The sequence below is a fragment of the Polypterus senegalus genome, chromosome 14, assembly GCF_016835505.1.
Source record: "Polypterus senegalus isolate Bchr_013 chromosome 14, ASM1683550v1, whole genome shotgun sequence".
NCBI classification, from domain to species: domain Eukaryota; kingdom Metazoa; phylum Chordata; class Cladistia; order Polypteriformes; family Polypteridae; genus Polypterus; species Polypterus senegalus.
This window is the reverse complement of record NC_053167.1, coordinates 86920656-86939162: the sequence shown is the minus strand read 5'-3', so window position 1 is coordinate 86939162 and position 18507 is coordinate 86920656. Positions and strand designations below refer to the sequence as shown.

Here is an 18507-nt window from a genome sequence, read left to right as displayed (position 1 = left end):
CCTCCTAGAACCCGGGAGAACTTTACTTCCGCCACACTCTGCAAGATGGCGAAGGAACCTGCCAGGGATGCCCGGAGTGCTTCCGGGGCAAAGGGCAGCACTTCCGCCCCACCAGGAAGTGCTGTCGGAAGTTTGTTTCCAGCCACCTGGAATGCATCCGAGCGGGAATAAAAGGGCCCGCCTCCTAACAGTCGGGGAGCTAGAGTCGGGAGAGGGAGCAGGACGAAGCTCCCCTGGAGGAGACAGGCGGCCAAGGACTGAGAGAAAGAAGGAATTGTGGTGATTATTGCTGTGAGCATTGTGTGTCGTGTTTGGGACTGTGTTTATTTAATGTTCAATAAACGTGTGACTTTTATAAAGATGTGGTCTCCGACTGGTGGTGTCTGCGCAAGTCTCACAATATTTATATATACTCTTTAATAAAACCCCTGTGTGCGTCCAGGTGTCCGTGTGTGTGTGTCTTCTGGTGAAGTGCGCATGCGCTGGGCCACACGGCACGTATTCAGTCTCTTCCTCTGCATTCCCTGTGTGTGCAGAGAGAGAGAGAGAGAGACACACACAGGTGCGTGCGCACGAGAGACAGACAGACAGACAGTCACACAGGCCCGCCTGAGAGACAGACACACACACACACACACACACACGCAGGCAGGCAGGCCTGCGACAGAGACAGTCACGCACGCACGCACGCATGCACGCAGGCAGGCCCGCGCGAGAGACTCACACACACACACAGAGACAGGCCCGTATGGGGGACAGACATGCACGCACACACACGCACGCAGGCAGGCCCGCGACAGAGACAGATAAGCTCGCACACACACACACGCAGACATGCACGCACACACACACACGCAGACACGCACGCACACACACGGGACAGAGTCAGACACACACACTTTTCTTGGTTGTTTATTAGATTACAGATTTTTCAAATGTTAATTTTTTCCCTGTGCTTAAAACTCATTAAAAAAAGGTGTTTTTAGCGGGTCATAAGGCTATAGCGCGAACTCTTGCAGTGTTAGTTTTCTCTGTTTTTCAAGGTTTTCTTAGTGTTATTAAATGAAAATCTTAAAAAATATATATATTTACATACAGTTCATATGATCTGGAACGGATTATTTGTATTTACATACAATCCTATGGGGGAAATTACTTCGGTTCCACTGTATTACTGTCTGACAAAATTACAGGCATTTTACGAAAATACAACCAGTATTACTGAGAGAGAAAATTAAAGGCACACAATACAGTGACGCATATTACAGCCACATACAAGGTCCCTTGCCATTTAATATAGACTGTTCCTACTAATGTTTATGCACTACTGTTCTAGCGCCCATTATTGTAACGGGCTTAATGTCTAGTATATATATATATATATATATATATATATATATATATATATATATATATATATATATATATATATATATATATATATATATATATATATATATATATATATATATATATATACAGTTGTGCTTGAAAGTTTGTGAACCCTTTAGAATTTTCTATATTTCTGCATAAATATGACCTAAAACATTATCAAATCTTCACTCAAGTCCTAAAAGTAGATAAAGAGAAACCAGTTAAACAAATGAGACAAAAATATTATACTTGGTCATTTATTTATTGAGGAAAATGATCGAATATTACATATTTGTGAGTGGCAAAAGTATGTGAACTTCTAGGATTAGCAGTTAGTTTGAAGGTGAAATGAGAGTCAGGTGTTTTCAATCAATGGGATGACAATCAGGTGTGAGTGGGTACCCTGTGTTATTTAAAGAACAGGGATCTATCAAAGTCTGCTCTTCACAACACATGTTTGTGGAAGTGTATCATGGCACGAACAAAGGAGATTTCTGAGGACCTCAGAAAAAGAGTTGTTGATGCTCATCAGGCTGGAAAAGGTTAAAAAACCATCTCTAAAGAGTTTGGACTCCACCAATCCACAGTCAGACAGATTGTGTACAAATGGAGGAAATTCAAGACCATTGTTACCCTCCCCAGGAGTGGTCGACCAACAAAGATCACTCCAAGAGCAAGGCGTGTAATAGTCGGCGAGGTCACAAAGGACCCCAGGGTAACTTCTAAGCAACTGAAGGCCTCTCTTACATTGGTTAATATTCATGTTAATGAGTCGACCATCAGGAGAACACTGAACAACAATGGTGTGCATGGTAGGGTTGCAAGAAGAAAACCACTGCTCTCCAAAAAAAACATTGCTGCTCATCTGCAGTTTGGTAAAGATCACGTGGACAAACCAGAAGTCTATTGGAAGAATATTTTGTGGACGGATGAGACTAAAATAGAACTTTTTGGTTTAAATGAAAAGCGTTTATGTTTGGAGAAAGGAAAACACTGCATTCCAGCATAAGAACCTTATCCCATCTGTGAAACATGGTGGTGGTAGTATCATGGTTTGGGCCTATTTTGCTGCATCTGGGCCAGGACGGCTTGCCTTCATTGATGGAACAATGAATTCTGAATTATGTCAGAGAATTCTAAAGGAAAATGTCAGGACATCTGTCCATGAACTGAATCTCAAGAGAAGGTGGGTCATGCAGCAAGACGACCCTAAGCACACAAGTCGTTCTACCAAAGAATGGTGAAAGAAGAATAAAGTTAATGTTTTGGAATGGCCAAGTCAAAGTCCTGACCTTAATCCAATCAAAATGTTGTGGAAGGACCTGAAGCGAGCAGTTAATGTGAGGAAACCCACCAACATCCCAGAGTTGATGCTGTTCTGTATGGAGGAATGGGCTAAAATTCCTCCAAGCCAGTGTGCAGGATTGATCAAAAGTTACCGGAGATGTTTAGTTGCAATTATTGCTGCAAAAGGGGAGTCACATCAGATGCTGAAAGCAAAGGTTCACATACTTTTGCCACTCACAAATATGTAATATTTGATCATTTTCCTTAAAAAATAAATGACCAAGTATAATATTTTTGTCTTATTTGTTTAACTGGTTTCTCTTTATCTACTTCAAGGACTTGAGTGAAAATCTGATGATGTTTTAGGTCATGTTTATGCAGAAATATAGAAACTTTTAAAGGATTCACAAACTTTCAAGTACAACTATATATATATATAATTTTTTTTTTCTGTTATAACTATCCATCCATCCATGTTTTCCAACCCGCTGAATCCAAACACAGGGTCACGGGGGTCCGCTGGAGCCAATCCCAGCCAACACAGGGCACAAGGCAGGAACCAATCCTGGGCAGGGTGCCAACCCACCGCAGGACACACACAAACACACCCACACACCAAGCACACACTAGGGCCAATTTAGAATCGCCAATCCACCTAACTGGCATGTCTTTGGACTGTGGGAGGAAACTCTGTTATAACTAGTAATTTAAAAAATACTTTTTCTAAAAATATTCACCATCTTCTAAAAATGTAACTGTTTTTTTATAAGACATTCAGAGTTGCACGGGCCAAAGCCTATCTCTTAGACACTGACTGCAATGTTGGACAGTCTCGGACAGGGCCCACTCATGCATGTACATATACTGTAGTTCCAATTTGAAACTGCCAATTAGGCTAATGTACACATCCATTGGAATACGGGTGTGATAAATGGAATAACAAAAACAAAAAAATCCAGGTAAAAATAGGGAGAATATCCAAACTCAATGCAACAAACACCTGAGTATAGAATCGATGCTGAAGCTGAAACTGTGTAGTTGCACCACTAACCACTGCTGCATTATGCCACCTTGGTGAATAAGAAATTATACATTAATGTTTAAATCATAATAGTATTTGAAAAGGTGAATGTAATGTATTTGTTTTCTTTCCATTTTTAATAAACTTTAGATTCCAGATGAAACACTTTTTTTCTTATATTATAAGCCACTCTGTTTATCTATGTCTGTGTGACTTTAAAAGATGCCAGAATGTATAAAACCCTCACCTATCATCTCACAGTCAGAATCTACCACAGTAGTGTGATGTGCTAATAGCTAACATGCTAATAGCCTGGCTTAGTAATCAGAACAGGAAAATGTGTCTGAGTATTTAATGTGTTCAGTTTCGAAGCTTAAAATTGTAAATTCAGTTCCCATCACCAGCGTATTGACTAAGATTGCCTGTACTCCAGTTAAAAGTAAAATCTATATGTACTATACATGTTTATAAGTGTGGACTTGAAAACTGCTTTGGGATAGTATTCAGTATAGAGTAAGCAAACACAATATAAAATCAAGGATGTTTCGATTGCCTGTTTGTGAACTAATATTGTCCTTAAATACCAAGGAGAAAAATCAAGACATTCGCTTTTAGAAATCAAGAAAAGTGCAGAAAATTGGAGGACATTGAATATCAAAGACAGTAATCTTAGTCATCAGAAATGTAATGTCTGTGGAGGGAAAAAATCTAATGTACTGCAACTTGTGTTGCATAATCCATGTGTCAGTTATCCAATTGTTTGCTTACGACATGCAAAATACATATATATTTTTTGCTAAAATATTGTTAAATAGATACTTCTGTAAAAATCAGTGTGCACCATAAACAGGAAATGCAATTTACATGGGATAGAACTTTTGAATTTAAGGCAGGACTCTTAACCAATGAATTAACAGAAACAACTGCATAACTGACAGGTGGATTAGGCATGGTTTATGTAACACAAATAATGTGAGACTTTTGTTTTTCCTCCAAGGACTTTCTTTATACCATGTGCCATTAAGCAACACTGGCCTCATTGGCTTCTTTTCTATCACAAATTTTGTATCTCTGTTCTTCATGAAAACATGAAATAAAAAACAATTTCCAGTCATCACTTCAAAACATATGGGGTATGTAACTGTTGTGGTGTGAAATTTCGTATACAGGTTGATACATGCATGTCTTTTTTTGTAACTTCCATCCATCCATTTTCCAACCCACTGAATACGAACACAGGGTCACGGGGGTCTGCTGGAGCCAATCCCAGCCAACACAGGGCACAAGGCAGGAACCAATCCCGGGCAGGGTGCCAACCCACCGCAGGACACACACAAACACACCCACACACCAAGCACACACTAGGGCCAATTTAGAATCGCCAAGCCACCTAGCCTGCATTTCTTTGGACTGTGGGAGGAAACCGGAGCGCCCGGAGGAAACCCATGCAGACACGGGGAGAACATGCAAACAAAAGGACCCGGGAAGTGAACCCGGGTCTCCTAACTGCAAGGCAGCAGCGCTACCACCGCGTCGCCCTATTTATAACTTAGACAAAGCAATGTAATGCTAGTGTTATATCATTGATGAGAAAAGCAATGGATTGATTTTTAACTAACTACACTCCCCGCTTTAGAGCTGAGTCAGGATAATGAATTTTATGACAGGGTCGGGGGTAATTGCCGAAAACCAGTATGGCAAGTGATTCTCTGCAGGACTCGCTCAATCAACCCCCACAGGAAAGCCAGGCTACTTAGCTGGCAAGCATCCGCTTAACAAGTGGTTTTGGGGGCAGTTGTGAAACGTATTGTGTGCCCCCATTGGTCTGAAGTATGGCTGTTTGGGATTGGTTTGAGGCCATTCTGTAGCACAACACCCTATTGGTGTAAGGATTTGGACAAAGAATGTATAAATTTGGCTGTTTTACCCCTCCCTCTTTCTCTCTTTCACACCATCATGATGAAATAGTATCTCACACACCGAGGACCGAAAGGCCCACACTGAGAAGCACAGCTCAGCAGCCATATTGAGTCAGCCATGCAGACTGTCCTGAAGAAAGCTAACTAAAAATGATGACTTAACTAGAGACATTTAAAGTAACTAACAAATCTGTGTGCCACCTGAAACTACATATCAGCATTTTTCAGGTTGTATGGCTGCCAATATTCATATGTACTTTGCTTATTGTTATTATCTTATGAATATTAACCATAATACATTATTTAAATTGTAACTTAACTTCTGCTTGTCTTTTACTACACCTAATTACCTGAGGTTATAGATGTAGAAGAGAAGGTGAGGAGAAGTTATAAAGTACAACACCTTTATAAACAGTACTAAGTCTATGGGATTTGAGGCATTCGGTCAAAAGGCTACTCATTAATAATACAAAATGGGAAAGTAGAGTAATATAGAACTCTCCCAAGACAAAACAGTAACATATGAGGGCGTACCCAAAATTAACCAGAATCTGTACCTGGCATGCAATCTAGAATTAGTTCTAAATTTCACCACTAGGGTAGCATACTTATAGTATTCTGTGGCAGTCTGTCAAGTGGTGTTGATCTGTATTGTTCATATGGAATTCCGTATCAGTTTATCTTAGTGCTTAGTAAATGTGTTCTGGGATTTTTGTGATAGGTGATCATAAACAACAGCGAGTCTGCGTTAAATTTTGTTTTCTCTTCGGAAAAACAGCTGCTGAAACCATAGTGATGCTTGAAACCGTTTTTTAAGTAAAACACAGGTCTACGAGTGGTTTTCACATTTCAAACAAGGGGAAGTGTCACTTGAAGACCAACCAAGATCTGGCTGACCTTTCACAATTAGGAATGACAACAATCTTGAAAAAAGTTTCCTCCCACTGTCCAAAGAAATGCAGGCTAGGTGGCTTGGCGTTTCTAAATTGGCCCTAGTGTGTGCTTGGTGTGTGGGTGTGTTTGTGTGTGTTCTGCGGTGGGTTGGCACCCTGCCCAGGATTGGTTCCTGCCTTGTGCCCTGTGTTGGCTGGGATTGGCTCCGGCGGACCCCCGTGACCCTGTTCGGATTCAGCGGGTTAGAAAATGGATGGATGGATGGATACTATTCACAGACTACAATATTAAAAAATCACTTCAACAAAGTAAACATGAATATACTGTATTTTAAACTTCGGTAGAACCATCCAATAGTTAAACTTCCAGATGCTCAACACATATGCAAAGAAAAATACTTAAGACATTTTCCATTATTTAACATTAAATAATCAAAATAATTCTCAACCTAAAAGGAATCAGCAAAAAACATTATAATTGTGAAAAACTAGATGAAGTGGAATAACAGAGAATTCAATGTAAAAATTAAATGTTTGTTAAAAATTCTTTCATAAGGAAAGCATATTTATCTATCTATCTATCTGTCCTAAGAAAAAGAAATAATGTATGAATCTGCAAACTAGAAAGGTGTTCACCTGTCAGTTTCATAACGGAACACTCAGTATAACAGTATACACTAGACTGATCTAATCAAATTGGACTAGCCTGGTTAAAAATTGATTTCCCAGGTGCCAGAGATAATGTATTATCCTCTCTGTCACTAGAGATTGATTGTATATTTTTTCTAATGTGCATTTCAACATTTATAATGTTGAAGGAATTTATTAGTAAAGCACATCACTTCAGTGAAGTTGCATTAGCAGGATATTGGTTATTTGATATTGTAAATGGTAAATCCAAGCATCCAAGATCAGACTAATTTCACTGGGGTATGCATATCTTAGTGTGTTAATGCTTCCGTAGAGATCACAGATGCAATATTATGATTGCTCCCATGTTTCTGTAAATTCAGCTGTTGCTTTTGATGCACCTTGTTGTGTTTAATGATGCAAAGAGAAAACTCTGGGCTGGCGGAACAAAAAAAAAAAGTGCTGCATATACACAAATGCCAAGGAGAGAGAGAAAAACTATATTTACACGGTCCATTTTAACAAGATGAACTGCAGCCAAACTCTAAATCTCATGTCTCTGGTGCAGCAGACAACATGCAAACAGATTTTGTTCATGAGCATTGCGGAGCAGAGTAGAGTAGTCCAGATGGCTTGCTATAAAAATGCTTTTCCAGTCTCAAAATATTTTTTATTCATATGCACCAAAAAATAGTTGATATCTGGGATATGTTATTAAATATATGCTAACATAAATGCCCTGATAACAGCAAGAACATCTGTCAAATGTAATGCGAGTTTTTTTTTTCATCATTTCCCCTATATGCATTCGTATTCCTTTGAATAGGCTTATTTTCCATAGAAGTCTCCTGCCCTCAGTCCTTGGGGACCTTTGTAGTAGCAGATTTTTGGGTTCTGCCAGTTCCTGCTTATAATTGCATTTCTGTCTCAATTAAACCTGCTGTTATTTCTCAGTTTCTGTGTTTAAATCCAGAAATACTGATGTGTTTATTTACATTCTGTGAAAATATAAAAGGTAATTGTATGATTCACAAACTGGGATAAACCTAATTTCCTGTTAAGTCTGTTAAAATTCTGCAGTTTTTAGCATGAAATGTTTCAGTAATCAAGCTGCTTCTCACTAATGATCACACGAGGTGGAAATAACACTGAGGTAGTGACTGCACTTTATCATTCATTGTTAGTTTGCAGTTGTGTCTGCTCTTTGTTAATTGTCAGCATCTGGATACAATTAAGGAAACAAACTACTGAAAACAGGATATAAAATAAAAGTGAAAGAAAAAAAATAGACTTCTGTATAGATAATACATCTATCTATATTGTTCACAACATTACCTTCCATAATACTGTGGTATTTGGTGGTATTAGACAATATCACCACTGTCACGTGTGTGTGCAGAGGACACAGTTTAACACGAGAATTACCAGAGCCTGTGAGAAAACTTGTAAATCCGGCCCACCTTAAATCCTTTCTCACCTCTCTGTCAGTGTCTTTTGTCCTTTAAATGTGTTGATAAGCAGCAAGAAGCCTGCTATCCCATCCTCCCACCCACCGCCGCAGTTCAGTTTGCAAAGAAGTTTCTCAGTGCTCAGTGTTTATCTTCGAGTGAAGTGCTGGAGCTTTATAGGGTAAAAATGTACATCGTCATTTGGAATACATACATTTCATGTGTGTTCAGTGTCATTAACAATCTATTTAAAAACGTTAACACAGAAACGTTTTTCATGTTTTAGTAATAACTGACAACATGTAGACATAAAATGTATAATCTGTGAAGCCTGAAATACAAATATGAAATAAACACTTTCACAAAAGGTACAAGTATAACAAAACAAGTGCACTTTTATTCAAGAATTTAACCGAAGAAAAAAGAAATTAGGTTATGGTAGGTGGTTGACACGACAGCTTGCGTGGTGCAATGCTAAGAACTGCTGCCTTCCAATCAAGAGGTTGCAGTTTCGATATCAGCTGCTTCCCAAATTTACCATTTTGAGTAGTGAGCTGCTCTTATTGTTTATATTATACAATAAAAACATACATTTAATTTGCATCTGTCAATTTATAGTACTTGTCAAAGTTTTTTTTTCAGTTTTATTTTCTCACACACGTTCAAACTTCCACACCACCAATCTGACGCTGTTTTCAGATAAAGACGTGGTATAACAAACAAACTTATTTTGTTATACCCCCTCTTTATATGAAAATCGTGTCAGATTTTGTGCGTGAACGAGACTGGGAAAACTGTGGATGTGGATGTGAGTGTTGTGCGTGACTAAGAATGACTGGATGTGAAGTTTTTTTATTCAGTTTTATTCCTGAGTGTTCTTGCTCACGCTGAATTAGTATGCATGTTCTGATCCATGATGTCAAAGCCGCGCTGATAAAAAAAGAGAGACTTAGGTATATATGACATTTGGAATAATTCATTTTATGACCTGTATTGTACAGTACATTTCGGAAAACGTTGTTGGACTACTGCAACATTATATTCATTTGCATATCGTGACCGTGTTTTTTTTTCCCACCGATCTTGGCCAGTGTTCTCATGTTGCTGCATGTTGGTACAGTGGAACCTCGGTTTGCGAGTAACTTGGTTTACGAGTGTTTTGCAAGATGAGCTAAAATTTGTAATAAATTTTGACTTGATAATCGAGTGAGGTCTTGCAATATGAGTAGTATGGATACGCTTTGTCTGCTGAGCGTCATGTGACCACAACTGAGCTGATAGTTCTTCTCGCGTGCACGGGTGTGTGTGTGTCTCTCTCGCACGCGCGTGTGTGTGTGTCTCGCGCATGCGTGCGTGTGTTTGTGTGTGTGTCTCTGCTACAGCGCTGGGAGACTGCGATTGCTTTGAGACGCTCTTCTGCGTGTCGTCCTGTTGGGTGGAATCCCACAAGAGTTTAGAAACTCACACCAGCCATGATTCTTTTCAAAGGTAAAGTGCAGGTTAATTTGTTTTATGTATTTTTACTTTATATTATGTATTAATCATTTTTATTTGAATAGTTTTGGGTTGTGGAACGAATCATCTGAGTTTCCATTATTTCTTATGGGGAAATTCACTTTGATATACGAGTGCTTTGGACTGCGAGCATGTTTCCGGAACAAATTATGCTCGCAAACCGAGGTTCCACTGTATTTCTTTTGGACTCCAGGAGATGCAGAGGACAGAATAGTACAGAGAGGTCAGTTCTGCGCTATATACAATCATCAGATTCAAATGTTAACAGTTCACACACACACCCTAGGACCGTCCTTTCTACATTTACGACTTGTGTATAAGGCGTGAAAAGAAAAGACGCTGACGGAGAGGTGAGAAAGGATTTAAGGTGGGGTGGATTTACATGTTTTCTCGTAGGCTCTGGTAATTTTAGTGTTAAGGGCTCTGGTGATGGTAATTAACCGCTGCTCCAGGGGTGGATGCTGTCTTCTAATGCTTTTTCTCTGCCTCCCTCTGCAGACTGAATGATAGGCAGCTTTTGACATCACTTCCAGTATCTGTCTGCTTGGACCTCCTCTTCCTAACGGAGGAAGTTCGGCCATTTTGAAAACTGTTCACTATGGAACTTCATTTTGCTTTCATTTTAATTTCTGCATTCCAATTATATGGGGTCACCAGGATGGTGTCCCAACTCTTTATCATAGTCTGTCTGTTCTCTTACACTACAAAATCAACATAAATATGCAAATAAGTTTAGTAACCTGATATTTTTTTTAAATTAATTTCTTTTTATACTGTACGAAGAAATCAAGTTCTGACTCTCTACACTCGCGACACTGCTGGTTGTTTAAAGTGCGGCCAGATGCTGAAGGGAAATAATTGTAGCTTACAGCACTTTGATTCAAAATTTAAAGCATGTGTCAAAATAATTCAGTGAGTCAATGCAGGCCTACCCAAATCAGGTGGCACACAACAAACAAAGCTTTGCTAAACAGTCAAGGTGAAATGTTATAATTACGTATTTTTGCTAGGAGGACTCATTTATTCCGATAGTCTTGATTTAAATAGCATTGTTTTCCCCAAATCCATCATTCATGGCATATCCACTTTAAAGAGTGGAAATCTTTAATGTTGGCATAGGGCTGCCAACTCTTTTTCTATGGAAATGAGGAGAAATGGGTCAAAAAAATTAGGACTTTTGAGGACACCTTTCCCTATTACGCCATAATACGCCTTTATACTGACGTATGGTTTTTTAAAATGACATAAACCTTCAGTAACCATTTATCACTATAATTATGATATGATGGTCACCATAACTGTCACTGGCAAACTAATAACCTATTAAATATTTTGAATATGTCAAGCCTCTTAAGCTATTCAAATAAGAATGTAAGGAATGAGTCTGTTAATTTAACTGTCATAAACCTATAAAAAATGATACACATGGCATATTCACTTCACTTTCAATTGAGTTTATTTGCATTTGTTACCGGCCTCACGGTCTAGGGGAACCTGGGTCAGGCACAAGCCACTGTTTCTACAGGGTGTAGCCACAACGATATTGTTGTAAAGCATAAAAGAAACAGACAGCAGTCCCGAGTCTCAGACCATACTTCTCTGTTCTCTATTCTTTTTTTATTCTCCTTTTCCCATAAATATATATCTGCTTCAATTTCTGCATAGATCAACATGGCAATCAGTGAAAACAATGGTGCAAGCCAATTTCCTCTGCATAACAAATAGTGTAAACACATTTACTATGAGTACTTGATTAGAAACCAATTTCCCCGGAACTCGTTAATTTTCCAAGGAAGCAGACAGTTCTGTATCCCCACATTGTGTGTAGATGAGATACTAAATCATAGCAGTCTGACTGTTCAAAGCAGGTGACTCTTTAGCGAGACAGGTAAATATTTATGTCCTGTAGATAGCTATCAATAGTAACCTGTAGCAGAATTTTCCAGAAATTCTGCCTTTTCTTTAAAACACTGGTTTATAACCCATTACACTAAGCAACACACAGAAATTACATTTTCTTTAGAATACTGAATTGTAGCCCATTACACATTTATCTACATTCTTTTATATTTTTCCACTGAAGCTGTTTTTCTCTGTAAATCTGGGTCCTTGGATAAATATGAATAGAAATCTTTACATAACATGCTACTGAAATTGAATCTGATAAGCATTAGCCCCTTAATTGAATCAATAGTGAGAGCATTTCTATCTTTAGACCACTGCTTCTCCATCATTGAAAAAAGTCTTTCTGCAAAAGCATTATGTGGTGGTATGGAAAAGAACATTTTTAACAGCTTGGAGAACAACTCTTCAAATAATTAGCCCATCTTACATTACAAGGAACAGAAAAATGAGTATCCTTCCTTTCTGCTACAATTTTTTTAAAATTACAAAATTGGTTGAAACATTGCACATCATCTACAAACACTCCTTTGTTATGAAGGTACCTTATTGTGGAAACCACACTATCCCACTCAACTGGGTCTCTTAAAGTTTTTGTTTTTTCTGTCCTTGCGGCCATTATACCTTACTTTATTCTTTCTTATTTAGCATTGTCTAATCTAATTTTTATATTTCTATTTTTATAAATACTTTTCTTTCTTCATTTTGTAAAGCACCTAGAGCTACGTTGTGTGTATGAAAATGTGCTATATAAATAAATATTGTTGTTGTTCCAGTGGGTTCAGCCACATGTCCAGGTATTTAATACAGGAGGAATACAAATTCTGGACATTTCTTTTGAAAACTCCACATTTATCAGTATATTCCTCTTCTCCAACATTTCTTTAACTCTAAGGGAAATAAATTGACATCTACTTCTTTGTGCCAGAATATTCCTTAAAGAAGCAAGAGTTTCAACAACCTCTATTAAAGAATTGTCATTCCTTTCAACTTCCTTTATATGGGAGTTAAAGACTGACAGTACTGTTTGACAATGTATGAAATAAATCTCACTAAAATCATCATCAAAGAAAAGCTTTAAAACCTTGGGGCGTTGGGGTTCTTGAGACAAAAAGTAGGATTTTAGAGCTGGAAAAATGCTTAGAATTCTTTCAATGGCAGGCAGCAACAAAAGCCACCTTGTTCTGCTATGATACAGAAGCTTTCTTTAAGTAATTTAAGTAAAGTTATTTATGTATTGAAATTTTATATCATGTTGATGATGTTATGACATTCCACTTTTTATTGTGTCTTTCTTCACAGGAAATGCCATGTTGTGTCCTGAATTCCCAGATGTTGTCATACTGTTGTTGGTTATGGCATGGGTGAGGAGCATGATGTCAAGTGGATATGTCATTTCATACATTCTTTCATTCAGACTTGGGATCTGGTAAATTACACAATCAATTTGAGATGGAGATAGTTTAGTGTGAGGACCCTTTGGACTTTGGACTTTGAATTTTGGTTTTGTTTCAAATTTTGACACTTTGGTTCTCTTATTTATTTTGTAAAGGCAATTCTTTTGGTTTCACCCCTAAAGAAAACCCTCAATTTCCTAATCTTTAAAACAAATATATTTGAAGTCCTTTGGACCTGCCATTTTTCCATTTTGGCCACAAAAGAAAGAGCATGAAGCTGCATCAACAGTAACATAAAACAGTAAATCCCAAACCTGTGTGTGCTGTAATGCTGACAATGTCACTCTCTTGACTTCCTCGTACAGCAGTTAGGTTGATGTCATATTTTGTAGCAGGGTGCAGATTGCTCACGGTGTATTCTGTTATATGATTGTCAATCAGTATATTTTCCACTCTTCCTGTAAATTCAACAAAAGCAAGTGAGAACCGTCAGATTGAAGGCTTCATCAATCAAGGAATGGTCTGGCATGTTAACAAAATTGTAATGCAATTGTAATTTCCTTATTAGTATGCCGAGAGCAACAATTTATAATAAGATACTACATGACAGCACCCTGCTCTATTGGCCTTTTGTTTACAAAAAACATCAATAACAAAGTAACATTTTGAATTAGGCAAATTCTAGTCAATAAACAGATCAATATGTAGCCCCAATGATTTTTAAAATGTACTATAATGAAAAATACACAAATGAGTTGAGACACTTAATAATCAGTATTCCTTTAAAATTAAATATCTAGATTTAGTAATACAAATTGCAAAAGTGTTGTATGGGACTCCTGTAAACTCCCTCTAGGGGTGCCTTCAAGGGACTAGATTGAAAATTTACTAGCTGAAGCCCTTAATCAATATGAAAACCTTGATTTGACAGATACACTAAATTTTATTACAGAGAACTCAAAAATAATACGGAAAATATATCTTTTAACTGTCACATAATCATTCAGAGAAAATGAACACGATTGTGCCCTTCACTAGTTACTGTAAGCTCTGCCAGCTGCACTGCCTTAAATACATACATTGATAACCTAATGTGTGACGTAAACCTGAGAACCATAGAAAAGTAACCAAAAAATGTAAAATAAGGAAAACAAAAAGCCAACAATTAAAAAGAAAGTGAACATTGAAAAACAGAAATATATAGCAGCCATTAAAATGTGTTTTGTTAGTCTGTGGACTAGTCAGGGCCATGACAACCATACTGTATGTGGAAATGTACTAAGACAGTGTAATCCATATGTGTTTGCTTATATGTTGATTATATGTGATAATAAGGCACAAAGATTCACCCAGCATGCCCTTGAAGATGGACCACACAAGATGGAGACAATTAGCTGTACTGCTTTTGGACGGAGGATTTTGCCAGTGCATTCTTAAAGCAAGATTATTTCCAGGCTGTCACCCAAGGCTGTCACTTTTCTTTGTCAGCCGCATTTAGCTTTGTAATTGCTGTGGTGCATGCAGTTTTTCATGGACACACTAAATCTAAACTTTTTTTTGATTGCAATAGGTTGCATGAAAGTAATCATACCTTCTCAAAGTCTAAGGTAGAATTGGCCAAATCCTCTAACTACAGTATATGATATATTTTTATTGCTACTACTTAGGGAATTAGATGCTATACCACATCTTTAGTTGACATGTATAATATACACATCTCAAATTTGTATATTCATAAGATATTTAGAAAAATATAATTAAGTGTTGACATCTTGAAAGTTCTTATTGCAATCTGTTGACCTCTTTTAATGTTCTCATCATTAGGGCCATACCTGTAAGGCCTGAAATTAAAACTCGAATGTCATCATTGCACCATAATATTCTTATGTAAAAATGTAAAAGACACTGTTTTTAGGGATGCTAGCAATCACATAATTAAAATGCACTGACATCATCTATCATTGATCAATCCAAAAACAAAAACATGTTTTTGGAAGAGTACATTAATAGAAACTTCAATATATTTAGTTATATAACTGTTTTGAAAACCATCAAGTGACTAAAAGCTTCAAAGAACAGAAAGACCTCGTGATGACTGGTAGGACATCTTGTAGTAGTCAAATGGTGCAATGGGTGGTAACCAGGATAACGAGACTGAGTCTTCTGTAACATTTAAGTACGATGTTTCCCTTGGTGGGTCCAGTCCTGTTGAACATAAAAAGCAAAAATGTCATTAGGTGTTCATCCTCATATGCTGTATTGAGCTTCATTCATTTTCAGTATTGTAAACGCGTATGTCATGGACAGATGAAATGTAAACATGCACCTTTATAAATCATGCCACTCATTTTTTGTATAACTTTTCTGTCATATTTCTCAGAATTAACATGATTTATAAGGTAAATAGGCACTCATGTTTCAAGTTTCAGTATTTTAATTGGGTGATATAAACACACATATTAAAACCATGTAGTGCTTTTTGTGAACAGTACATTTTTATTATTCGTATCATGCAGATAATGTGACAATAAAAAGATCATTTAAAATTGCTATGACTACTCCTAAGGATTAAGTGCCTGAAAGAACCCTATGCAAAATTATGAAGTGTACTACTTTTTAAAAAATACTTTACTTACAGAATCCACCATTCTGTATTATTTTAAGTTATTTAGAACAGTTTGCTTTGTCAACAAAGCAGTACACTAAATAAATAGCATTTGTATTTAACATTAGATAAGATGAAGAGCTTTTACATCAAGCAGTTTATGAATTAAATAGTCAGACTAAATAATCCATAATGCCATGTTTTGAAGCATCATGCAATGACTCGAAAACCTTTGTGAAATTTACTTCATCAGCACAAGTTAGCACTTTCCCTGACTGTTTTGCCAATAAATGGAGAGATATGAATGATAACAGTTGCTACTATCTGTTTGGATTCCTGCAGGTTTTTAGAGTCGACGCAGCCTGCAGCTAGCATCATTATCCATCAAAATAAGATAAATGCACACAACACAAAAATGTTTTTAAAGAACATAAAGTTTGTTTGCCCTGAGAAAGGAAATGGCTTACAAAATAATATAAATAAAATGTGTCTTTGTTGTTCACAGAGTAATTTCAATTGTTTAAATTACTTATCTAATGTTCAAAAGGGAAGAGTAAAGATGTTAAGACATGAACCAGTTGGAATTCTAGACATAAATAACTAAATAAATAAATTCCATTATAATGTAATTGATAAAAAGACAGATATTTAATATGAACATGGACCTCTATATGGATATTTCACTTAGAAGTGTCTTTTAAGGGGTGGGGATCGATCTGTTCTTGATTCAATTTTTCTTTTTGTAAAAACTTGATTGCTTTGTATGGATTGTAATAAAATTAATAAAAGTAAAAAATAAATAAATAAATAAAAAGAAAGAAATCTCTTTTATACCATAAGGTTGGCAATGGCTTTGCAAATATAAAAACAAATATTGAAAAACAAAACTTCCTCCTAACAATTAAAAACAAAGCAAGTTCTAATTGGAGAAAATGTTAAAAACTCATTCTGAAATCTGCATTTTTAAATGTGCAAACATTAATCGTTAGTTTAACAATGACATCTATTTATAATGTGGCTAACAATTACTGTATTTAATGTCTTAACACATATGTTATGGGCATTATTGTTCTTTACATAAGTACAATATCCCATATCAATTACATTAAAACGTCTTATCACTTACTACACACATTTCTTTTAAAATCTTCACAGCATGAAGAGGAAATACACAAGCTGCCTCTAGGAAGACTGAAGAGGAGAATTGCTTTGAAATGTCACAAATCAAGTAGTCTTGATCTATGCTATTCAAGTAGTACTATACATCTTTTAATGTGTATGATTAAAAATACAGAATGTCCTCAAAAGAAAATGTGTTAGATGCTTATACATAGCAAGAAAGGAAACATTTGATTAATGTAACCAATTAAGTTTGTTTATTCCATTAACTAAATATCATTACATTTTAATAGTGTATATTAACCTAACATTGCTTGACTTCTCATAGTAGATACAATGCATGTAAATTTAATTTGTTTCATCAGAATGAGCAAAATATTGTAAAACTCTCCACTTTGAACTTCACTGTTACTATTTGAATATCAGTTATTCTAGGATTTAACCATCTGCCTCAACAGTAAAGCAACAATGAATGATGCTTTCAAATACAAGGAATTGTGACCTGAATTTAATGTCTTTTTATTAGGTAACAAATAATAATTGTGTTTTAATTAGCTGGAATAGCGATGCATATTATGTAAATACATGCTGAGTGTCACCTGGTAATATAATGACAAGCCAGATGCAATGGCAGGAACATAAATCATTTGCGAGGTAAAGCTAGCATCTTGGCTCATTTCATTAAGATTCGCCTAAAGCACTGACTACAGCATTCATCGTATAATATAGTAATCTCAAGTCAATATATATGTTAGGGAAGCAAATGTGATTTATAGAGAAAATTACATACATTCTTACGAACACTTTCAAAAATGTAAAGCTCAAATATACCATCAGACATAAATTAGTAAACATTTATATTGTTGGCTTGCCATGCAAACACACAGGTGTCAGTCAGTGGAAGGTTGGATGTACAGCATGTTACAGGCTTGCTTATTGGCAGATTACAAGTACTAGATGGTTGAAATATTAGATGGTTGAACCATCTGAAATATAACAAATCCATTTCAATCATTTTTGTTTTTCTTTTGTATAGATCATGATGGTTGGGCCCCAGGCTTAGAGAGTCACAGTGCAGATGTTCAGCACATTTTTGGTCTGATTTTGCAATAATTCTTCTTTTTGCCTGTTTCGGCACTACCTATGAAATATATACTGCCTTTCAATACAACCAGATCAGTGATAACTATATATAGAGATACCAATTGACATGACCTTTCAGCTTTACCTGTTCATGCTATGTACAGTAGGCAGAGTGGAGTGTGTCTCCGACGGAACGGTACCTACCTCATGTTTAGTTAGATGCTGTGCTCATATAGTGTATCACTAAATACATCATATGAGCACAGCATTAAATAAAGTTTGAATCAAAAACCTTCCTGGAGAATCACAATTGA

General features: G+C 36.7%; 1 protein-coding gene across 1 annotated transcript in view; it reads right to left on the bottom strand.

Moving 5' to 3' along the window:
- Positions 1-18507, bottom strand: part of tnr (tenascin R (restrictin, janusin)) — a 208313-nt gene that overhangs the window by 65970 nt on the left and 123836 nt on the right. The window contains exons 11-12 of the mRNA XM_039735597.1: positions 15472-15591; positions 13701-13844 (exon numbers count right to left, since the gene is read on the bottom strand). Of these exons, the coding sequence (XP_039591531.1) occupies positions 13701-13844; positions 15472-15591 (264 nt within the window). The remainder of the gene's footprint in view (positions 1-13700; positions 13845-15471; positions 15592-18507) is intronic.